Source organism: Hibiscus syriacus, unplaced genomic scaffold (assembly GCF_006381635.1).
Source record: "Hibiscus syriacus cultivar Baekdansim isolate YM2019G1 unplaced genomic scaffold, ASM638163v2 tig00110548_pilon, whole genome shotgun sequence".
In the NCBI taxonomy this organism is placed as follows: domain Eukaryota; kingdom Viridiplantae; phylum Streptophyta; class Magnoliopsida; order Malvales; family Malvaceae; genus Hibiscus; species Hibiscus syriacus.
Window position 1 is genome coordinate 4,005,936 of NW_024062775.1, and position 22,272 is coordinate 4,028,207.

Below are 22,272 nucleotides of genomic sequence, written 5' to 3' on the forward strand. Positions count from 1 at the left end.
AACGAATTGGCCCCGAATTTGTATTTAGCATATGGAATCTATTTTCCTATTCTTCGACTACCTCGTTAAACTTTTCTGATAGAGAAGACTTATGTTAAGATTCGAACTTTGAATTTGCCAACTACCACATTTAAAAAGTATCTGCATGAGCGAATTGAGCTAAGTTTTGAGTTCAGGAATGCATCGTTCTTTCTCTTCTAAACCTTTGATGTTATGTAAATTTGGTTACAACTTGTGGGTGGTTGGCATGAAAAGACCATATCCCTTTTCTCTAGACAATGTTTCAGGTCCTCCTATCGTAAAATAATAGAGGTTTTTGTTTCAAAAAATATACGAAGACATCGTTTTAGGTGACATTTGTAGCCTTGTAGGTTTTGGTTTGTATTAGTATTGATATTGTTTGACTATAATTTCTATTACATTTTTGTTTTAAAAAAATTATTTATGTTTTGTCTATTATACGGTACAAGTATATGGTCATAAAATTATTATCTCGCCCAGAAAATTAAAACTCATTGGACCGACCCTGGATAAGATCGTCCTTTTATTTCAAAATGTTATGTTATGTGTTGAGAAAAATATATTAGAAAATATTTCTTTAAATAAATAAGAGAGCGCATTTTAAATTAGAGCCCATTTTTTATTTCTCGAACTAAAAAATAGTCAGGACCGATCCTACAAATAAATAGTTTACCCATAAAAACAGTGGTGTAACCCAATAATATTAATTTTAAAACTCACTCAGGCCGTTTACACTTAAAACACATATCAATGCGAATACCATATATTTTACGGTTTATTTGTTAAAAAAAAAAGCCCTTGAAATAGTATAATGTATTTAAATAAGCATGTGCAGTATTTCCTACCTAAACAAACCCTTAATCGTTAACGCATAATCGTAAAATCCCTTGATTTTAATCAGGTGGCATTGTTTTTATTTTATTTTGAACCTTATCATGAATTTAATTATCATAAAAGATTTACTTGAATGTCTGACCATAAAAGCAAGTATATCTTATTAAAATACAAATAAAGAATAAAAATCCTTTGCTAATCTCCGAAGAAGAAATACTGTTAACAAGTTTATAATTTATTTTAAAATTTATTAAATTTTTATGATAAAAAAGTGATTAACAACGAGATATAATTCAACTTCGTAACTCCATTTGTGTCGGCATAATTTTTCAATATATAACTATGAATTACGAAATAAATATAAACAAATTTTTTTTAGCATACAACTAATTTTTCGGTTTATATTTGTATTTGAATAAATTGAAGTAAAGTAACTCAAATTTAAAATATCTTATCTAAAATCTCATCACATGTACTAAGTGATTTCGGTAGTGAAAAAATGGGTAAAGTACACGAATGATCCTTTAACTATAAGATATTATTTTATTAAATTCCTTGATTATTAAAAGTTACAAAATAGTCACTCAACTTTTCATTATGTTTCAAAATCATCATTTTCTATTAAAAAATTGACAGTATTCTGAGTTGAACATTAACTTACTGACTGTGATATGAAAAAAATCTAATCCCCAAATCTCAAACGACTATCACATCTTCGTCATCATGTTAACGTCTAACTTAGACAACCGCCAATTTTCTAACGAAAAATGAAGAGTTTGGAACATAATGGATAGTTGGGTGATCATTTTGTAACTTTTGATAGTTGGGGGACTCGACAAAGCAATACTCTATAGTTGGAGGATAATTTTGTAACTTTTAATAGTCAAGAGACTTAATAAAGTAGTACCATATAATTGGAGGACCATTTGTGTACTTTACCCTTAAAATCATTGTTATTTCTTGAGATTCCGAATTTGAGTACCATAAATATTAGAGATTTGAACGATTAATATTAAATAACTGAAAGTTGTCTTTAAACAAATATAACATTATACTTGTCACATCCCAAATTTGGGGTTAAATTAAAATCGTTAGGAATTTTTGTGCTTGATTGACAAAGTAATGAAATGCTGAGAACTTTGGGCATAATAAACCCAATTATTAGGATATTTAAGTATCATTCCCCCCCCTCCCCCCCCCCTCTCGTTGATGGAACTGCTGCGATTTACCACCACTTTTTTAAGCTTTCATTATTCCATTTTTGGTTATGTTCAAGCCGGTCGTCGTCTGGGCCATTGTAGAGTGCACCACCGGCAGAATAATTTTAAAACTTATTGCAAAATTGAGATGAAACATACGATTGTTACTGATTTGAAGAAAATGAAAACAAAATTCTAAACGATAAAGTGAAAAACAAATAAAAGAATGCAATAAGAATACAGAAAAATAAGGAAAAACAAGAACAGCAGAAAAAAGAAAGAGAGGAACGACAGAAAGAAGGTGAGAAATGAAATAGGATATTTTTGTAATTTTAAATTCGACTTCGACCTGAATATGATATTTCTCTCATGTAATATGATTCGATTCGAACCTGATTTTTAAAAAAACTGACCCTATAGGATCGATTCGGAACCCATCAAACTCATATCAAATTCTCATCCCTATCTGTTTCTGTTTCTATTTTTAGATTATTCAAATGTATAGTTGGTTTGACTATCGGAGGAGGAGTCTCAATTTCATATTACGCGAGGTTAAATTTTTGCTTTTATAACCTCTTTAAATTATGGCATAAGTTTATTTTGATATCGTATTTAATAATTTTTTAAAATAATTCATTAAATAAATTTTCATCGATAAATTATTTATGAAGTAAATGTGATTACTCTAACTCTGGAGTAATTACTAGGCTGACTCTCGAGAATTACAATGCTTAACTCAGATAAATAAAAAAAATATCATCTCGCAAAAATACTACGTTCAAACGGATAAACCATAATCTAATTAATCTCTAATCATTTTGTTCATTTCAGATGAAATAACACCTAACCATTTATCTCTAATCATTTTGTTCATTTTGACAAACACCTAACCGACTGTCCCACCTTGTGGGAGCCTACTACATATTTTGGAACCCCTATGCATCATAATCTCGATCAACCATGGATAATGGGTAAAATATAAATGTGCAAAACATTTTCTTCTTCAAGATTTTCATTTCAAATGAGATGAAAAACCGTAGTTAATGTAGGGACGTAAATGAATTGAATTTGAATAAATAAAATTACGTTTGTGTTCGTTTATTTATTTTTGAATTTGTCTATGTTCAGTTTTTGTTTGTTTATTTATTTTTGAAGTTATTCGTGTTTATTCATTTAACGTTCGTAAATATAACGTTCATTTAATAACACTCATTTCCTTCTTTTATTTGCAACTCAAAGAAAAATGATGAAATTACACCACTAGTCTTTTATTTACTTAAGCTTTATAGTTTGAACTTCAAAGTTTACTTTATGTTTAATTTAGTCTATATTTTTATCAATATTTAAAATATAAATATTAAAGGGAAAAGGAAAACCAAATAAATGAGGTGAAAAACAAGCTAAGAAATAAAGTTATAAACGAGTCGATAAATAAATTTATAAACAAGTCGATAATAAACTTATTCATTTAATAAATATACATAAACAAATGTTTCATTGAACTCTATGTCTATTTATATCCCTAGTTAAATGGGATGGAGAAGAATCCAAAACAAGTGTGCGTTTGAACAGTACATAGAAGCATATAAAACCAAAGTAATTAGGTGAAGGGTAGGGGGAAGAAAGCACAGTGAGAGCAGTGTGTGATGGACCGGCGCTGTCGGTTGAAAGTTGGGGTTAGGCACCCCCCCCCCCAACCCCGGAGTCGGGAAAGCACGCGAAGGGCCGAGTAGCTATCTAAGTGTCTCCAGCACCGTATGATGTGTCATTATCAGCAACTAACAAAACCTAAGGCACTGTGGCAATCACCAATCTTCCACTTGTGCTTATTCGGTCGCCCACAATAACTGACATTTGCTTCCATTTCTTTGTTCAAACCATAATGAGATTATGAATTAAATCATCGATATTTAAGGACAGCTCGCGATTGTATTAGTTTTCAACACGTGTAACAGAGGACAAGCATCGATCAAATTGAAGCCACCTACTTGTTTGTTTGCCTCAGCAATTTAAGTCTTAACAAGGTAGCTGGTCTACTGTTTCTTTGAACAATTTTTTTATTAGTTTGTTATACTCGTGATAAAGTTTTTTTGAATAAACTATTACGGAAATAATATTTTTTTTTATTCAGACAGTGAATTGGAAATGAAAATAATAACAATCATAAGCACAGCTAGAGATTACGAAGCTGTTGAAGATTGATTGATTGGTGAAATATATTTGGTACTTCCATACACAAGTTGCCATGCGCTTATAAGATTGGCCGCCTCACTTGGATGGTAAGGATCCCAGAACACATGCTTTTCTCGATCTTCACACAAGCTTGATGTTGGTCCACATGGAATTATCCCCGCAAATTGCCCTCCATTTCCACAACATGCTTTGCTTGCTGTTGTGAAACCTACGTACAAAATAAATAAAAAATTTATTCTTAATTTTAAATATCGAAAAAAATAGACCCGAGATGTGTGTATAGAAGTTAATACCATATTTTGCATAATTTGTGATGAGCTCCATCACTAGGTCATACACATTGGCATGAACAAATATGGCTCCTTGGAGCTTTCCCATTTAGTTCAGTCAGCAAATTCTTTAATTGCCGGTTATATTGCATTGCTAGCTTATTTGCCAAATCAAAACATTGGTTTTCCTTCAATTGATTGATGGTTTTCTGATAAGGTATGCAACCGATTGGACCGACGTTTCCGACGACAAACTTCCGAGCATCGAGTTGGTATAGTCTCTGCCACCATCAACAGAACAACTTAATCAATTTTAAACCATGTTTCTTGGACTCAAATGCATGTGTAAAAGACGGGAGTGTACTGTTAATTGGTTCCGAAAGTGATTGATCATGTCATCGATAAAAGCATCGGGGTTTTCGGAAATCCTTGTTCCAGTGGAAAGAAGTGGGAGAAGATAATTGTTGAGAAAATCATTGGAACCAATTGTAATTGAGAAGATGGAACTCTTGGAAATATAATCTTTGGCTTTTGATGGTCCCAATAATTTGTCCAACTGTTGTTGTGTTGTTGAAGTAGTCGATTTGGATATCCAATCCTAGCCTATTAACCTGCAAATTTCAGATAACTCTAGATTTACGTAAACACATGTGGAAATGGATAAATTTAAAATACTGCAAAAAAAAGGAAACTTTGCCTACCAAACTCTTTTTTGTCATTAATGAATTGATCTTTTAGTTTCTATCATCATGCAAACAGTAAATCAACCTCGAATAGCTGGTACTATCATTAAAATTGTATTAAATTCTCTTTAATTACTAGCAATTCCCCAGTTTTTGCTAAGGCGGTTCCTTCACCAGCAATCCCAGTTTTTTTTGTTACATTCAGTAGCAGAACCTTTGTTTTATTGATATCTGTTCAAGAAGCTCTGTATTTTTTTTTTTTGTTATTGCTTCGTGTTTGTGGAACAGAAGGGAAAGGAGAATATTAAAGGGAAGCTAAGCACGGTAATATTTAGACTCTGCTATCGGCTTCTTTGAAACTAACGCACAGTCTTTAGGTTCTTATTATCTTTCTTATTCGTATATGCTGTTTTGCTATGGAAATAAGTATCTTTCAGCATAAAATGATGCAGCAGATTTTACATTGCACTAGTTTTCTTGTTGTTTATTGTTTATTTTTTATGAATGCCAAGTTTTATGCCGGATGATTATTATTTAAAGAAATTATGGAGGAGAAAATAAGCTCCGATGCTGTTTGTTTAAATGCTCATGCAGGAAACAATTGAACATACTCTTCCACTGGCTTCCAATATGAGTTCTCATCATCATAGAGACAACAATCATTCCATGTTTACGTCTAAAACTCCCCATTTTTCAAAGTAATTATTCAGGATTCTATTCGATCCGGGCTACTTGTAAGTATTCCTTCTTCTCCATTTTGATTTTCTACTTTCTAATCAGTTTCCTTCTTTGAAATTTAATTAATTGACCATGCTTGTGTACGGTCATCATCAGGGATTCCTAGAAGTTTTATAAGAAAATATGGAAATCAACTGCCAAGTAACGTTAAGCTTGAGGTCCCAAGTGGTGCAATATGGCAGGTGGGAGTTACAAAGAGTGATGGAAGGGTGCGGTTGCAAAAGGGTTGGAGAGAATTTGCAGAGCATTACTCGTTAGATATTGGGTCTTTTTTGGTTTTTTGATTCGAAGGGAATGGTCATTTCCATGTGTTAATTTTTTATTGAAGTGCTTCGGAGATCGAATATGCATACACTAGAACGGAAGATGACGATGGTGATGTTTCGGCCAGTAGGAAAAGGAAAGAGAAATCAGATTTGCCATGTCCACTCCTTCAAAAGAAAATGAGAACTGATTCACCATGTAAACCTGGGACTGGTTCGAAGTTCGAGAATTTATCATCGCCAATTAGCATTGATGACCTCAACTCTGGAAAGATTAAGCCTGGTAATCTCAAGAAAAATGAAATATCATGTAGTTTCTAAACGACAAGCTGATGGTCAGCATTCTTTATTTCAATTTCAGCAGTGGTTCTTGAGATGTTCATGCCATTTTTTTTCTGCCTTTCGATTTTGTTGCATAATATGAGATCCTCCATCTATGACAGGAGTTGGGGGGATTTCAGTTTGCCAAAGGGTGAAAATGGTTTCAATCTGTTCCCAAAAGTTGACAGCCACTGAAAAGGGTCAGGCAATCCAGATAGCTGCTGTTCTCAAAAGGACTGAAAATCCAGTTTTCATGGTGTTCATGCAACCATCGTCTGTTCGTTATAATTGTCATATGGTAACATATCGTCATTTGCTGAGCCAAAGTGGTGAACTATTTATGGTTTGTTTGGAGTGAAAATGTGCATATGCTGGTTTCTTTTCCTTTCTTAGATTTCAGGCTATACCATCAGATTTTGCCGGGAATTTTTTGACAAAGCGCAAGGGTAATCTGAACATAGTCGACTCCACTGGGAAAACTTGGCCCATGATGTACTATAGCTATCAAGAAAATAAAAATCCGCATGCACAACTCCATAATGGTTGGCGGGCATTTGTAGAAGATAATCGTCTTGGTGTTGGTGATATGTGTTTTCGAGCTAATTAAGCACACTGAAATCTTAATGAAAGTGGAAATCCATCCGGTCGTAAAAAATGCAAGCAAGGCCTACATGCCACAAGGCGTGAAGAACCTGCTATATATGCCATTGATTGATCAGTTTGTTTCCATGGCAATCTATAGAGATTTTTTATTTCTTCTTTATCATTTCGTTTTGTAACAGCTGATAAGAGAGTATGCTGTGGAGTAAAAACAAGGAGCTCGGTCAGTGAAACGAATACTGATTGTCAACATGCTCGGTGTTCCTCCAGCTCGGCAGAATTTAAAGACTCGGAGCTCGAGAAGCATAAGAAGAGCATGGATTTCCAAAATTTAAGAAAAGAATTTGAGGGTGAGAATCTTTTTCTTTAAATATTTTTTATTTTGAGTAAGTAATGGTTTGTTTCCAAATCTATTGTCTTAGAAGTTTTGATCTTCAGCAGGTAAATCAAAATGTTCAGCGGAACATTATAATGGAGGGGAATCAGGTGCTTGGTGATGTACGAAACCCGACCTTATGGGCAAAAAGGAACCACTGACTACAACTGATAAACAAAGAGCTTGTATACTATTACTAGCTAGTGCTTTCAAATCTGCAAATCCCTCTTTCAGTGTTGTGATGCAGCCATCGTATGTTCTTACCAGCGGTTCTTTGGTAAAATTTGGCTCAAAAGCTTCTATTGACTCATCTGTTTATTTCAAAATAAAATTCAAGCTTAGCAAATAGAAAAGAAGTTTATATGAATATTCTTTTCTGATTAAGAACTAAAAATTCGTTTTCATTTTAACTTCTTTTTCTTTTGGCAGAACAAACCATGCCAATTTGCCGAGAGATATTTCAAGAAAAGCGGGGAAATCACTCTGAAAGTTTCAGATGGGAGGATTTGGATTATGAACTACAGAAGAAATGTAACCGGTACACGTGTAAAAGCCAAGTTTCTTGGAAATAAATGGAGAGCGTTCGTGCTGGACAATAACTTGAAAGTTGGAGACAAATGAGTCTTTGAATTGATCAAGGAAAATGAAGACTAGTTGGAAGTTACTGTTTTTTCAGTTTCTGATATTCCAAGTTGGACTTCTTCGAGATTAGGTGAGTATAAAAGTTAAATATAATCATCCTGATACGAGTGCTTCATAGCTCCCATCCATATACTAGCAATGAAGATGCTGATGATCTGTTTCTCAACCTTTTGATGGTGTTTCAGTGAGTAGGGAAAGAAAAGAGAAATCACGTTTGCCTTGCTCTCTGCCTCGGAAGAAAATGAGGATTGATTCACTTAATCAACCTGGAAGAAATTTGGAGTTACAGATTTTATCTTCTGGCATCAGCTCTGAGCACTCCAAGTCTAGTAAGATCAATCTTGAAAATTTCAAGAAAAATGAAAACTTACGTAGTTCTACAGGAGATGTTGATTGTGTGCATTTTTTATTTCAATCTTTGCAGTGATATTTTTCAGAAGTAATAGTCTCATTTTTTTTTTCGTTTTTCCTCCTGATTTTGTTGCGTACTATGATTTCCAACTTCATGAATAATTTCAGCTCGTCAAGGTGTGAAAACTGATCAGTTTTTAAGCTGTTCGCAAAAGTTGACAGACCCTGAAAAGGAACGGGCAATTCGCGTAGCTAGTGCTTTCACAAAACAGTACTGCAAATCCAGTTTTCATGGTGGTCATGCGACCATATTCTGTTGGTTCTAAATATCACATGGTAACATATTTGATAACCTCAAAGTTACCATTTTTCCCAAAGTTGTGAACTATTTAATCTTTGTTTAGCTGAAACCATTTCATATTCTGTTTTCTGTTTGCCCTTCTTATATACCAGGTTATACCATTGGACTTTGCCATGAAATTTTTAACAGGGCTCAAGTGTAATCTGACCTTATGCAATTCTGGTGGGAAAACTTGGCCTATGACGTACTATAGAAATGCAGAAAATAAAAATGGGTCAGCACAACTTTATGGAGGCTGGCGGGTATTTGTGGAAGATAATCATCTTAAAGTTGGTGACATCTGTGTCTTTGAGTTAATTAAGCACACAGAAATCTTAACGAAAGTGTCCATTTATCCGGTTGATGAAAATGCTGTCAAGGCTTGCAGACAGCAAGGTTAGTAGGACCTGTTACATGGTCATTTGATTAATGATAAGTTTGTTTACATGACGATCTGTAGAGATGCTTTGTTTCTTTTCGTAGCAGTTCATAAGATCATATCCAGTCAAGTTAGAACCATGGATTTATTGCCTTAAAAGCTCCAATCTTTACAGGTGAATTCGAATATTCAGCTAAACATGAAAACGGGGGGAATCAGGTGATTTGCAACGTCTGAAACCTGACCTTATGGGCAAGATGCAGCCAATAACATCAACCAGGAAAAAATAGGCCGATATTGCAAGTCGATCTTCATCGAGTACATAAGTTAAATATATTACTCCCCTTGCCTGAAAACTAAAATTTTTATAAGAGTGCTCCATAGGTTGATTATGACATGTTTGTCTACCTTTTTGATGATGTTTCAGTGAGTAGGAAAAGTAAAGAGAAATCACATTTGTCTAGTCCTCTGCCTCAAGAAATTGAAAATCTGTTCACCTACTCAACAGGGAAACAATTTCAATTTAGAGATTTCATCTTCTAGCACTAGCCCTCATGAATCAAAGCCTAGCAAGATCAACGGAAATCTCAAGAAAGTTGAAAAATCATCAGGAAAGCTTGATGGTATGCATTTTATATTTCAATTTTGCAGTGGGTTACTTTTGAGATACCAAAAAATTTGAGATGCTCTTGTCATCTTTTATTTTTGTAGTTACAGCAGAGAGAAGTGTGAAAACTGAGACATTCAGTTGTTTGCAACATTTGACAGCCACTGAAAAGGCATACGCTGCTCAGATAGCCAGTTCATGGAAGAGTACTGGAAACCCAGTTTTTATTGTCGTCATGATACCATCATCCTTGTCTAATCGTTATAGAATGGTAACCTTTAAAGCTAGAACCTGGCTAATCTGTAAATCACCATTTGACCGACTCCAAGTAGATTAAAATTACAAACTTAGCACTTCATTCTCTAGATTTCTCTTCCATTAAATTCCAGGGCATACCTTCGGACTTTGCTTGGGAATATTTGACAATGCTAAAGTGTAATCTGACCTTAAGCAACTCAGCTGAGAAAATTTGGCCTGTGAAGTACCGTAGGAATGCAGGAAATACAATTCTGCAAGCAGAGTTCTATGGTGGTTGGCATGCATTTGCAGAAGATAATCACCTTGGTGTTGGTGATATAAGTGTTTTCGAGTTAATTAAGCAACCTGAAATTCTAATGAAAGGGCTGCAACCACAGATCACAAGCTTTCCGGTGGCAACCAAGCAGAGAACGGCCCGTTTATGGCCTCTCAAAACACCGCCGTGAGAGAATTGGTTTTCACGTTCCCAGAGCCACAGTAAACAACCGTAGCATCCGGGCTCAAAGCCAATGCCGTGACAGAACAGCCTTGTTTCAGCAATGTCTGTGAAAAGAAATGTTTGGTTCTTTTCCCTGGGTACTCTCTCCTCCGCACCTTGACCTTCCCATCGGCCGATTCCGTAAAAACCAACCCGTCGAATCCTGCCGCCTACCCATTTAAAGGCTTTGAAGAGAGGCATGATTTAGGGTGGTTATATCTGATTATTGTTAGCCTTTTATTACAAGCAAACGATTTCCCTGAATTTAAGGTGAATGTTCTTGTCCCTAACTCATAGGTTTAACTGTTGTTCACAGATTAGTCAAAAAAAAAACTGTTGGTCACAGACCTTAACATGGATTTGATTTGTATTTAGTATTTTTTATAAATTCTAAATATAACTATAATTTTACTTAGAAGAAAGAGAGATGAATTCTAGAGAAAGAAATGAGAGAGTTTATAGTGAATTCTAGAATCCATGACCTAAACGTATACCAAGAAACAAATATAACCTTTGGCCATCTGACCAACTAACCAAACGTGTTTATTAGAGTAATTAAAACATTAATTTATTGATTAAAGACTTTGTTTAGTGAAAAAATGGTTGGACTAAAAATTGTAATAAAATAAATGTTTTAATAGTATGAGATTATAATGTAGTATCTGTTTTGGTCGGGTTTTTGGTCAAATTCTCTAACCCAAGTAGGGATGGCAATGAGTAGGGTTTTTGGTCAACCTGACCTGATCAAAAAAAATTTATATCCTACATCGACCCGACTCTGACCCGACTTGATTTTTAGTGTATAAATCCGACCCGATTCGGTATAAATTATGGATTTAATTAAAAATAATAAAAATTTTAAGAAAATTACATTATTATCCTTGGATCGGGTCAGAATTTTTTCACCTCCACCCGAACCTAACTTTACCCCTTAAAAAATCAGACCCGACCTAACCTAAACCTAAAATTCTTTTAAAAAAATTCGACCCAGTCATGTCAGATCGGATCGGAACCCAACCGAATCACAATTTGTTTGATGACAACATTAATCTTTTTTACAATTAATAATAATTTGGAGTTTTTTTTTCAGGCAATAAAAATAACAAATCAAGAGAGATTGGGGCATCTTTATGGTGATTGTTATGTTGTAAAGAACGTAATTCTAACGGATAATGTCTATTTTTTGTTGATAACTATGTAATTTTTCCCGGGTGTACCGTGTACGTAGGAAGAGTAAAAGTTGATTTCTTATAAGAAAATGTTATAAAATTTTAAATCATTTAAATTGATTTATTTTATCTGATATAAATTAACGATTTAACTTTCGAGTTCGTGTTGATTTTGAATTATAACTTATTTTGCTTACACATGTTAAAAGATAATGACAATGTATACATTATATACGGTTAGATGTAGTTGTTTAAACAAAATTTGATCGATATTATAATATTTTAAATAATTATAATTAAAATTAAACATAAAATTAAATAAATATAACAGATTGAATTAGACATATATAAAATTTTAAATATAATTTAATAATAAAATAATACTCATCGACTTAATTAATTTAAAATTATTCACATAATTCATTTCGACTGAACACTCACCCTCAATATATAGATTAAACAATCAAAAGTGTTACTCTCTCGTACATAGTGCCATTAAATATTTTATCCTCAGCCCCACTAGACCCCATGGGATTGTGGTTCTTTTTTGGATGGTTTGTACTTGAGTCATGGATTGTGTGCCTCGTTGTTTTCAACCTCAAATTGTTAACATTTTGTCTGATGAGTTCCAAATTCCAACAAGTTGCATTAACACAAAACAAATTTGAGAAGGCATTATTAAAGCATAAGAGATTACATGATGATCTAAAGGTAGCATTAAATATATTTTGTAGTGGGAAGCAGCCGTCCCCTCAGATAAACAACCATATGACCCACACCCAGAATTATTGATTTCATACGTCCAAAAAGCAAAGTCTCCATTGTTAAAAGAAATGTATATATTTGTCCTTTTTATCCGAAAGAGCCAATTCAATATTGTACCCACCGTGAAAACGAGTCGTACCCACCTTTTGGGGCATTTTGTCTAATGATTTGTCGTCGATCCATGTGAAAAATGGAGAAAGAAAAGTGTTTTCTTTTTTCATTTACAAATACATCTTCAGTGATTTCTCTCTTTCAAATTTTTCATTCAAAGGCAATTATTGTATCAGAAGTCTCAGCTTTGAACAAAGCTAGGGTTCATATTCCCTTGTTTGACATCATCACCACCATCTTAACATAATAATCTGATCATCATTATATTAGTAGTTTAACAATTGAATTAGTATGACTCGTTCTATCATTTAGACAACCTTTAGAAGATAATCCCATTATTTAAAAGGTAAAGATTATACTATTCAGATTAATTTGAACTCACGTCTTTTATACTATGAATCAAGTAAAATTATAGGTACCAATGTATAGAGTATTCCGTAAATTGTTCGTACATCATTCTTATTACATATGTTTATGTTTGTTTATTACTAAATAAACACGCATGGACAAATTTTATTATCTTCATTTAATAAACGAACGAACACGAATAAAAATGTGTTATGTTCGTTTATTGGCTTGTTTATAAGCTCGTTTGCTTTCTTCTCTTTTTCCTTTTATTTTTTTATATTTTAAATATTAGTAAATGTATGATCTTAATTGAATACATGGTATATTTTGGAGTTCAAACTATAAATCTTAAGGTGCTTACAGACTATTGGTGTAATTTCATCATTTTTATGAATATTTTTGTACATATAAACAAACATGTTTATAAACTTTAATCGAACTGACACAAATACTTTAAAAATAAAAAAAATACGAATTAAACGTGATTATCTTAAAAAATAAATAGACGAACACAATTACATTCTTGTTAATTAAAATCCTATTCATTTACAACGCTAAGTAAAAGACTTAAAGCTCACCAAATATCACCTAGGCTATACCACCATGAAAAGAGGTCAACTTGGTAATGGAATGCTAATTTTGGACTATGATGCCTTTCAGCCTAACGAAAACAAATTTGTTAAAAAGAAAGTATATTAGGATGGACACAAAAAATTACGTTAGGGTATAAATTTAAGTTATATTAAGAATTTTAGAAGGTGTAAAGTAATAAAATTTTAGGGAGTATAAAATTAAATAATTAATAAAAAAATATAAAAAAATAAAAATTTAAGGGTGCTGCTGCACCAACACCTTTCGGTCTATGCTGTAGCGTATTGTCAGCACAGGCATATATATAAACTTCCATGGATGATGGTAGATTTTAACCAAGTAGCTAGCATTCCCTTGTAGTTACCATATTGAATGCACTCATAAATGCACGCAAATCAAGGAAGAGGGTGCCGTATTAATGTTTGCCGTAAATGAAGCCAACCCCGTACGGTTGTTTTCATACACGAGTTTTCAAATGAGAAAACCAAGACCGAAAAGAAAGGGAAAAAACAGTATGAATCTTCAACGATAACTTTATAATCAGTACTATTTTTTTGTGAATTTAAATTAGAGAGAATCGCCTCAGTGACCAAAAAAAAGTTATAATATACGATTTTAACCAACTTTTTTTGGATTTGCCAAAATGACCAACAAAATCGCAACGCGAAATAAAAATCGCAACGCGATCCCCAGAATCGCAAATCAGTTTCCAAAATCGCAACGCGATTCTTGAAAATCGCGATGCGATAGTACAAATTCGCATTTCGATTTTCCATAATCGCAACGCGAATATGAAAATCGCAACGCGAACACATAAATCGCAACGCGTATCCGTAAATCGCAACGTGTATCCGTAAATCGCAACGCGTATGGGTAAATCGCAATGCGTATCCGTATATCGCAACGCGTATCCGTAAATCGCAACGCGTATCCGTAAATCGCAATGCGTATCCGTAAATCGCAACGCGTATCCGTAAATCGCAACGATAATCCGTAAATCGCAACGCGTATCCGTAAATCGCAACGATAATCCGTAAATCGCAACGAGAATCTGTAAATCGCAACGATAATCCGTAAATCGCAACGAGAATCTGTAAATCACAACACTTAAATTTTGGGTATATAACACTGAAATCATAAACTAAATCCCTAAATCGCAACTCATTCCATCTCCATCTATCACTCTCTCCGGCGACATCCGTTCCTATATCCAACGACATCCTTCCCAATCCGGCAACAGGTTTTAGTTTCGCAGCTCGTCTGTTTAGTAAATTAATTTACAACCATGAAATCATCTAATGTTGATCATGTTTGGATAGATTGTGTTTTGGAGGGTCATGGGATAATGTTCATGGTGTTTTACAATATATGCCTTTACCCATGAATCTTCAACTAAAATTGTCTTTACAAAAGTTAACTTATGAAACTCTAATGCTACGTGTTTCAAATAAATTGAATTAGAGCCCCTAAGTGGATTTAGGCTATCTTATCAGAGAAATGGTAAAGTTTATTTGTTAACCGACAATGAAGATGTTGAACGATTCATTGCTTACATTAGTGTTTCACAAGATGATGTTACATTGTATGTTGTTGAACCTAGAAGTAGTATTGTTGGGTCAGTAGCGGGTAGTAATCAACTAAGTTTTTCTCAAAACCCACAACCTTTCTCTAATCCAAATCCCAATCAACTTTCAGCACCAAATTCCGGTTTTCGTATTGACCAGTTAGACGATGATGAGCCAACAGAAAAAATTGTGAGTACTAGTCAGTATTCGAAATTTGGTCTTGGTCAATATCCGGACTTTGATATTGGTCAATACACGGATTTTGATGATGTTTCAGAAGAAGAAACAGACCATGCGTGTAATGATATTGATATTGGTCAATACCCGAATTTTGATGATGAAACAGCCGTTGCCGAAGAATGTAATGTTGATGATAATGAGGAGGAAGTTACGACTGTGAATGAACATGTTGAACATCCATTCTGTAATTCATATAATCCTGAAGAAGAAAAAGAAGAAGAAAAAGTCCCCGAAGAAAAGAAAATGCCACGGGCGTATAACTGGAATATGCCAGAATTACTTCAGATACCGGAAGAAGAGTTGATAAAGAAAGCAGTTGATTGTTACACAAAAGTTATTCGTATCAAGAAAGATGATTGTTTTGATACAAAGGAAGACTTGAAGATAGCTTTATATACGAAATGTGTGGAAGATGGCTATCAACTAAAAGTTAACAAATCAAGCAAAGATCGTTTCGAAACAAGGTGTATGATTGACAAAAACTGTACGTGGCGTATGATTGCAAAGAGAATAAAAGATTGCAAAATGTTTCAAGTTAGGACTTTTATTGATAAACATACATGTTCAAGAACCCAAGTTTTTCCTCACCATAGACAGGCAAACAAAAAGGTGTTGGGTGGTTTTCTGGCTGAGTTAATGTTTTTGAATGGCAGGGTATATCGGGGACATGAAATTATGACTGACATGAATGCTCGGTTCAAGATTAGTATATCATATTCTCAAGCTTGGAGAGCCAAATGTTATGCCTTGGAATTGTTGAGGGGGTCGCCAGAAGCATCGTTTGCCCAACTGCCGGCTTATTGTCACAATTTAAAGCTGAAAAATCCTGGGTCGGTAACTCATATCAAAACAGATAGAGATGGACGCTTTGAGTTGCTGTTTATCGCCATTGGTGCTACGGTTAGTAAATCAATATAATTTTGTTGACTCATTTTTGTTAGTTACATGCATTTCACATTTAAATGATTATATTTCTTGTGTATATTATTTTGTAGATTCGTTCGTTTATTACTTGCATGCGCCCAGTTATTATAGTTGACGGAGCACATTTGAAAGGTCGATACCTTGGAGTAAACTTATTAGCAGTAGCCATGGATGCTAACAATGGGATATTGCCAATAGCTTACGGGGTTGGCAAATCTGAAACCTCTGATTCATGGACATGGTTTATGGGGCATCTTAGGGATTGCATAGGTCCTATTAGCAATCTGACAATCATATCCGATAGGGCAAACTCAATTGACAACGCTGTTAGAAGGTGTTTCCCAGATGCTTTTCATGGACTTTGTGGTGTTCATTTGTATAGAAATCTAAAATCAAGGTCTGCTGGTATAAAAAAGCACAAATGGACATACTGGAAGGCTGTAAAAGCTTATCGGGAAGTGGATTTCAATAAGCATATAAATTGTTTAAGACGTGTTTTGCCTCAGTGTGCTCAAACACTAGAAGATGTCGGGTTTGAAAGATGGTCAAGAGTACATCAACTTGGAGCAAGATATGGTTTCATAACGTCTAATAGTGCAGAATCAATCAACGCTCTAAGTCGTCATTCCCGGAAATTACCCATTACTATGTTAATGGAGTTTTTTCGAGCCTCTATTCAACAGTGGTACTACAAGAAAAGAAACCATGCAGGTATTATTTCTTTGAATTCGTAACTTATCATATTATATATTTTACTAAGTATTGTTTATTTAAATTTACAGGAACATTGGAACATCGTGTTACACCATGGACTGAAAAAAAGATAACGAAACGTGTTGTGAAGTCAACGTCATGGAGAGTTGAACCATGTTCAAACACTTTGTTTCAAGTACTGGATAATAACTTAAATGGGCTAGTCGATCTAAATGCAAAGACGTGTAGTTGTATGAAATGGCAAACATCTGGTTATCCGTGTGGCCATGTTATAAAAGTTGCTCTTCATTTAAACCAAGATGATTCAAGCGCATACGCTATGGATTGCTACACTACAGAAGTTTATCGACAGACTTATGCCGAGATTGTCTACCCTATTCCACATCCTTCTGAGTGGGACATACCAGATGACTTACAAACAGTTTTGCCACCAGCCATGGACAGAAGGCTACCTGGCCGACCAAAAAGTCACGATCGTATACCGTCTAAGGGTGAAGAGAAGAAGAGATCGACATGTAGTCGGTGCAAGGAAAGTGGTCATACAAGGTTGACATGTGGATCACCAGTGCCATCAAAATCATCTTTTCCTCTACCAAAATATGGATCCTCATCAAAATCCAAAGCTCATATGGTGTCAAGCAAAAGGCAATCATCTTTAAAATCCCAATCACGATTGGCTTCACCTTTTGAGACTGTTAACTTAGGTGATTTTTAAATGCAAACGTTGTATTATGTGGATTTTATGTGTGAACTTTTAACATTTTCAGTTGAATTAATGACTCAGGCCAACCATTTTGACTTAACCAACTCTTGTTATTCAGTTGTTATCACTATTAGGCATGCATTTGACTATCGCAACACGGAAAATACAATCGCAACGCGAATGAAAATCCCAACATGAAAATCGCAATGCGGAAATGAAAATCGCAACGAGAGAATCGCAATGCGAAATGAAAATCGCAATGCGAAATGAAAATCGCAACGACAGAATCGCAATGCGAAATTAAAATCGCAATGCGAAATGAAAATCGCAATGCGAAATGAAAATCGCAATGCGAAATGAAAATCGCAATGCGAAATGAAAATCGCAATGCGAAATGAAAATCGCAACGAAAGAATCGCAATGCGAAATGAAAATCGCAATGCGAAATGAAAATCGCAACGAGATAATCGCAATGCGAAATTATAAACGCATTGCGATTTTCATTTCGCATTGCGATTTTCATTTCGCATTGCGATTCTCTCGTTGCGATTTTCATTTCGCATTGCGATTTTCATTTCGCATTGCGATAGTCATTTTTGCCTTCAACATAATGCAGATTGAAATCAACAAAATCAACCATTACATTTCAATCAATTAAACAAGCACAAATAAGAATTATGTTCGCATCAATTACACAAATCAACTTTTACAAATCATCTTTTACAAATCAATTAAACAATCAAAAAATAAGCAATAATTCTTATTTCCGATCATCTACTATTGAATCAACTTTTACAAATCAATTAAACAATCAAAAAACAATCAATTAAACTATTGAATCAACTTTGCAGCTCGACATCATTTTCACGCAGTTCACTTCTGAGATTAACCTGCAGAAACCAAACATTTGTTCAAACAACACTTTCTACGCAAATTATTGAATTCTAGTTAATTAACCAAACATTTTCATTTATAAGTATATAAACTTACCAATTGTTTATGGACATTTTTATAACGCGGATGCAGGTAGGCAGCGTCTCGTATATATCGATTTAGCCATATAATGCCGAAACCACAAGCCTACTGCAGCTTTATCTCTATCGGTGGGAGGTAGATACTTGATGCTTCCGTCGTCAAACGCTCCAACGCCAAGCATACGAGAGGACCACAATCTCCTCTGGCTCCGCTCGTTTGTTGTGGCGCGGTCTCGTCTCTAATAACTGTAATATTGAGCTTCTTTGGCTTCTTGTTTCCAGAACGAGTCCAATAATTGATCGCATCCAAGAATTTAGCCAAATGAGAGCTCCATCCCTTAATAACATCTCTTAAATCAGCCAATGATATGTAATTTATCATGCTGTCATACACTATTGTCTTAAGGGATGGGAGCTGAAGCTCGACGAGAATCCAATGTTTACGTTCCAAAACAGGGATAAACACCTGCAATCATAAGTAATAATTCATTCATTTGCGCACTTATTTCATAAAACCTTTAAACTCAATCTAAAATAAATACTAACCTTATCGACCTCCCACCATGCAGGATAAAGTTTAGCTTGTCCATTGCCCAAATCAAATGATTCATCTCGTGCATTCTTCAAGTGAACGGCGTGAAAAGACGTCGGCATTATTGTATATCGTATATTTTTATTTTTCTTAAGTTTCTTATTATTAGAAGACGTGTCACCCACATCGATATGCTGTTTTACAAAAAAAGACATATATTAGTGACTTACATAAATTTAAAAAAAAAATTAATCAAATTGAAATATAAGAAAAATATAAGACTTACCCCCCCATCGAAATAGCCATTGTCTTCGACCCTAATAATACGCCCCACCAAGGCCGTTCAAGCAACAAAAAGATATCATCGGTGAGCTTGCATATGTCAGTGAAACACCCCTTGCTCCGCTCATGTAGATAAAAATCAACTGCGGTCTTAGCCCAAAGGGTGTTATCCAAAATTGTGTCCGGTAGTTGTTCCCTCTCCTCTTCAGATACCGGTATGGTACTGGCCGGTAACTCATACGAGAGCCAACTTGAATCCATCATGTCCGGCACGACAGAGGGTTTCTCAAGAAGCCTACATATGACGCCATGTGAATCGGGCTCTTGAATGGTGGGAGGGACCTCTTCAATGATGACAGTGGCCTCTTGAACGGTGGGAGGGGACTCTCGAGGAATGATATGGGGGGCCTCTTCAACGATAGGAGTGGACTCTTGAGGGATGACAGGCGAGTCGGGCTTCTTCTTGCGGTGTCTTCGCACTATTGGGGTGTACGGAGACTTAATAGCACGTGCACGCTGTCTGATGCGTGAACTCCGTCGTGCAAGCATAACCCGACGTAAAGCATCCACTCTATCGGGCCGCTAAATAATTAAATACAAAAATCAGTAAATAAACAGACATGATATTTAAACAGTGAAAACAAAGACAAATATGTTTCAAACTTGCATTGTATTCACCCAAGTCATTATTCTATCATAGTTCACAAAATGCATCAGATAACAAAGAAAAATATGTTTCAAACTAATACCCTGAAGTTAGTATTTGTCTTTGTTTTGTCTATTGGTTGAAGTAATGCAATCCATTCAAGTTTCAATTTGCAGAAGAAGAAATAGTTTACTTTCGCAACACGAAACTTAAAATCGCAACGCGAAACCAAAATCGCAACGTGAAATGAAAATCGCAACGACAGAATCGCAATGCGAAATGAAAATCGCAACGAAAGAATCGCAACGCGAAATGAAAATCGCAATGCGATTTTGGTTTCGCGTTGCGATCTTGTCGTTGCGATTTTGGTTTCGCGTTGCGATTCTGTCGTTGCGATTTTCATTTCGCGTTGCGATTTTGGTTTCGCGTTGCGATTTTAAGTTTCGTGTTGCGAAAGTAAACTATTTCTTCTTCTGCAAATTGAAACTTGAATGGATAAATTTACTTTCAACCAAAAGACAAAACAAAGACAAATACTATTTCACAGTGTTAAAGAATACACAGTTTAGCAGAATTGGCAGCAACCGAACAAATTTACTTTCAACCAAAAGACAAAACAAAGACAAATATATTTCACAGTGTTAAAGAATACACAGTTTAGCAGAATTGGCAGCAACCGAACAAATTTACTTTCAACCAAAAGACAAAACAAAGACAAATACTATTTCACAGTGTTAAAGAATACACAGTTTAGCAGAATTGGCAGCAACCGAACAAATTTACTTTCAACCAAAAGACAAAACAAAGACAAATATATTTCACAGTGTTAAAGAATATACAGTTTAGCAGAATTGGCAGCAACCGAACAAATTTACTTTCAACCAAAAGACAAAACAAAGACAAATACTATTTCACAGTGTTAAAGAATACACAGTTTAGCAGAATTGGCAGCAACCGAATAAATTACTAAGCAATCTAAGTGAAATGGCTAATCTAAGTGAAATTACGAGTAAATTTATCATTAAGTTAAATATGGAAATCTTAAACTTACCTCGTTGCGTAGAGTATGAACCTCATTCTGCAACGATACTATCATCTCACGTAGAGCGGCAACCTCACCACGTAAAGTTGACACCTCCACACGCCATGCACCATCGTTATCGCGTAGAGTACCGATCTCCTCACGCAAGGCATTGACCTCATCACGTAACTCCCTTGACTCATCCCGTTGAGGTGGAGGTGGAGAACAGGGAGATAGGAGTCGTGGCATCTTTGCCGGTCGCCTATCATGAGGTGATGGTGGAGAAGAGGCTCGATGATGTGACGGGATAGGTGATGGCTCTCGTTCTAGAGATGTATAGTCGGGTCGATCGGGTGATGGCTCTAGGTGAGGTGATGGCTCTCGAATTGGAGGAAGTGGATGCTGCTCATCATCCGTGCCATCAAAAAAATTCTGACTAGCTTGCCACCAATCAGTGGCAAGCTCTTCCTCCGTGGGTGTCAGTCTTTGTAATGGAATGTTGGCCTCCTAAAATATAAAAACTCAAACAAAGTTAAACGTCTACTATTAATAACTTGTTATATATATATGAAAGTATTTGTGTTAACTTACATTATTTATTGTGGCATATGTATTAAGTCTTCCCAATCCAACAGAGTTTTCCTCTTCCAGGAAATAGCCCTGGGAATATCATTTGACGTTTTTATTGCATATGTACGCATGCTGGGGAAAGCCTCGAATATCCAAATCTACAAACAATATAATAACAAAATTAGTAATTGTTAAATAATTAATTATATTTTTAGAAACATTATATAGAAATTCTTACCTTAAAGGCCCAAACAAAGCCTGACAAAGTGTATTTGGACCCATCGCCCCGCAAACTTTTGCGGTCATCAAAGGCAGACGACAACTTAGTCCAGGTAGCTTTCCATATATACGAACCCCACGGAAACAGATTCCATGCATTCAGGTCCTCTACCAATATTATTAGCTCCGATGAATAGGTTGTCTGGCCTCTCTGCCTAAAAAGCCGGCATACCAAGTAGTAGAAGGCATACTCGGACAACATCGACGTCTTCCATCCGAGTGAAACCAGCTTTCTTATTAAATAATTTCTTCAGGTCGTCGACATGTAGGTTCGGCTTCTCCATTG

The 22,272-nt window shown here is 35.1% G+C and overlaps 2 protein-coding genes, 1 long non-coding RNA gene and 1 pseudogene across 3 annotated transcripts in view; 1 reads left to right on the forward strand and 3 right to left on the reverse strand.

Annotated features, from left to right (window-relative positions):
* LOC120130612 (salicylic acid-binding protein 2-like) overlaps positions 1-2,849 on the reverse strand; it is a 33,149-nt gene extending 30,300 nt beyond the window's left edge. Inside the window, exon 1 of the mRNA XM_039147821.1 lies at positions 2,839-2,849. The gene's annotated coding sequence lies outside the window, so the exon portion shown is untranslated. The remainder of the gene's footprint in view (positions 1-2,838) is intronic.
* Positions 2,850-4,227: 1,378 nt separating this feature from the next.
* LOC120130615 lies at positions 4,228-5,889 on the reverse strand (annotated as a pseudogene).
* A 3,087-nt stretch (positions 5,890-8,976) lies between these two features.
* LOC120130805 lies at positions 8,977-9,213 on the reverse strand. Its single transcript, XR_005516866.1, has 2 exons — positions 9,130-9,213; positions 8,977-9,075 (listed from the first exon to the last, which is right to left on the reverse strand). It is a non-coding gene; the product is annotated as an uncharacterized LOC120130805 (long non-coding RNA).
* Positions 9,214-9,605: 392 nt separating this feature from the next.
* LOC120130616 (B3 domain-containing transcription factor VRN1-like) lies at positions 9,606-10,520 on the forward strand. Its single transcript, XM_039147824.1, has 4 exons — positions 9,606-9,635; positions 9,718-9,832; positions 9,921-10,087; positions 10,206-10,520. Exons 1-4 carry the CDS (start codon positions 9,606-9,608, stop codon positions 10,518-10,520), a joined length of 627 nt encoding a protein of 208 aa, XP_039003755.1.
* Positions 10,521-22,272: the final 11,752 nt, after the last annotated feature.

Coding starts and splice junctions, on each gene's coding strand:
- LOC120130616 (XM_039147824.1), top strand. CDS start 9,606: ATGTTTGTCTACCTTTTTGATGATGTTTCA. Junction 9,833..9,920: donor ATCATCAGGAAAGCTTGATG/GTATGCATTTTA, acceptor TTATTTTTGTAG/TTACAGCAGAGAGAAGTGTG. Junction 10,088..10,205: donor TGTCTAATCGTTATAGAATG/GTAACCTTTAAA, acceptor ATTAAATTCCAG/GGCATACCTTCGGACTTTGC.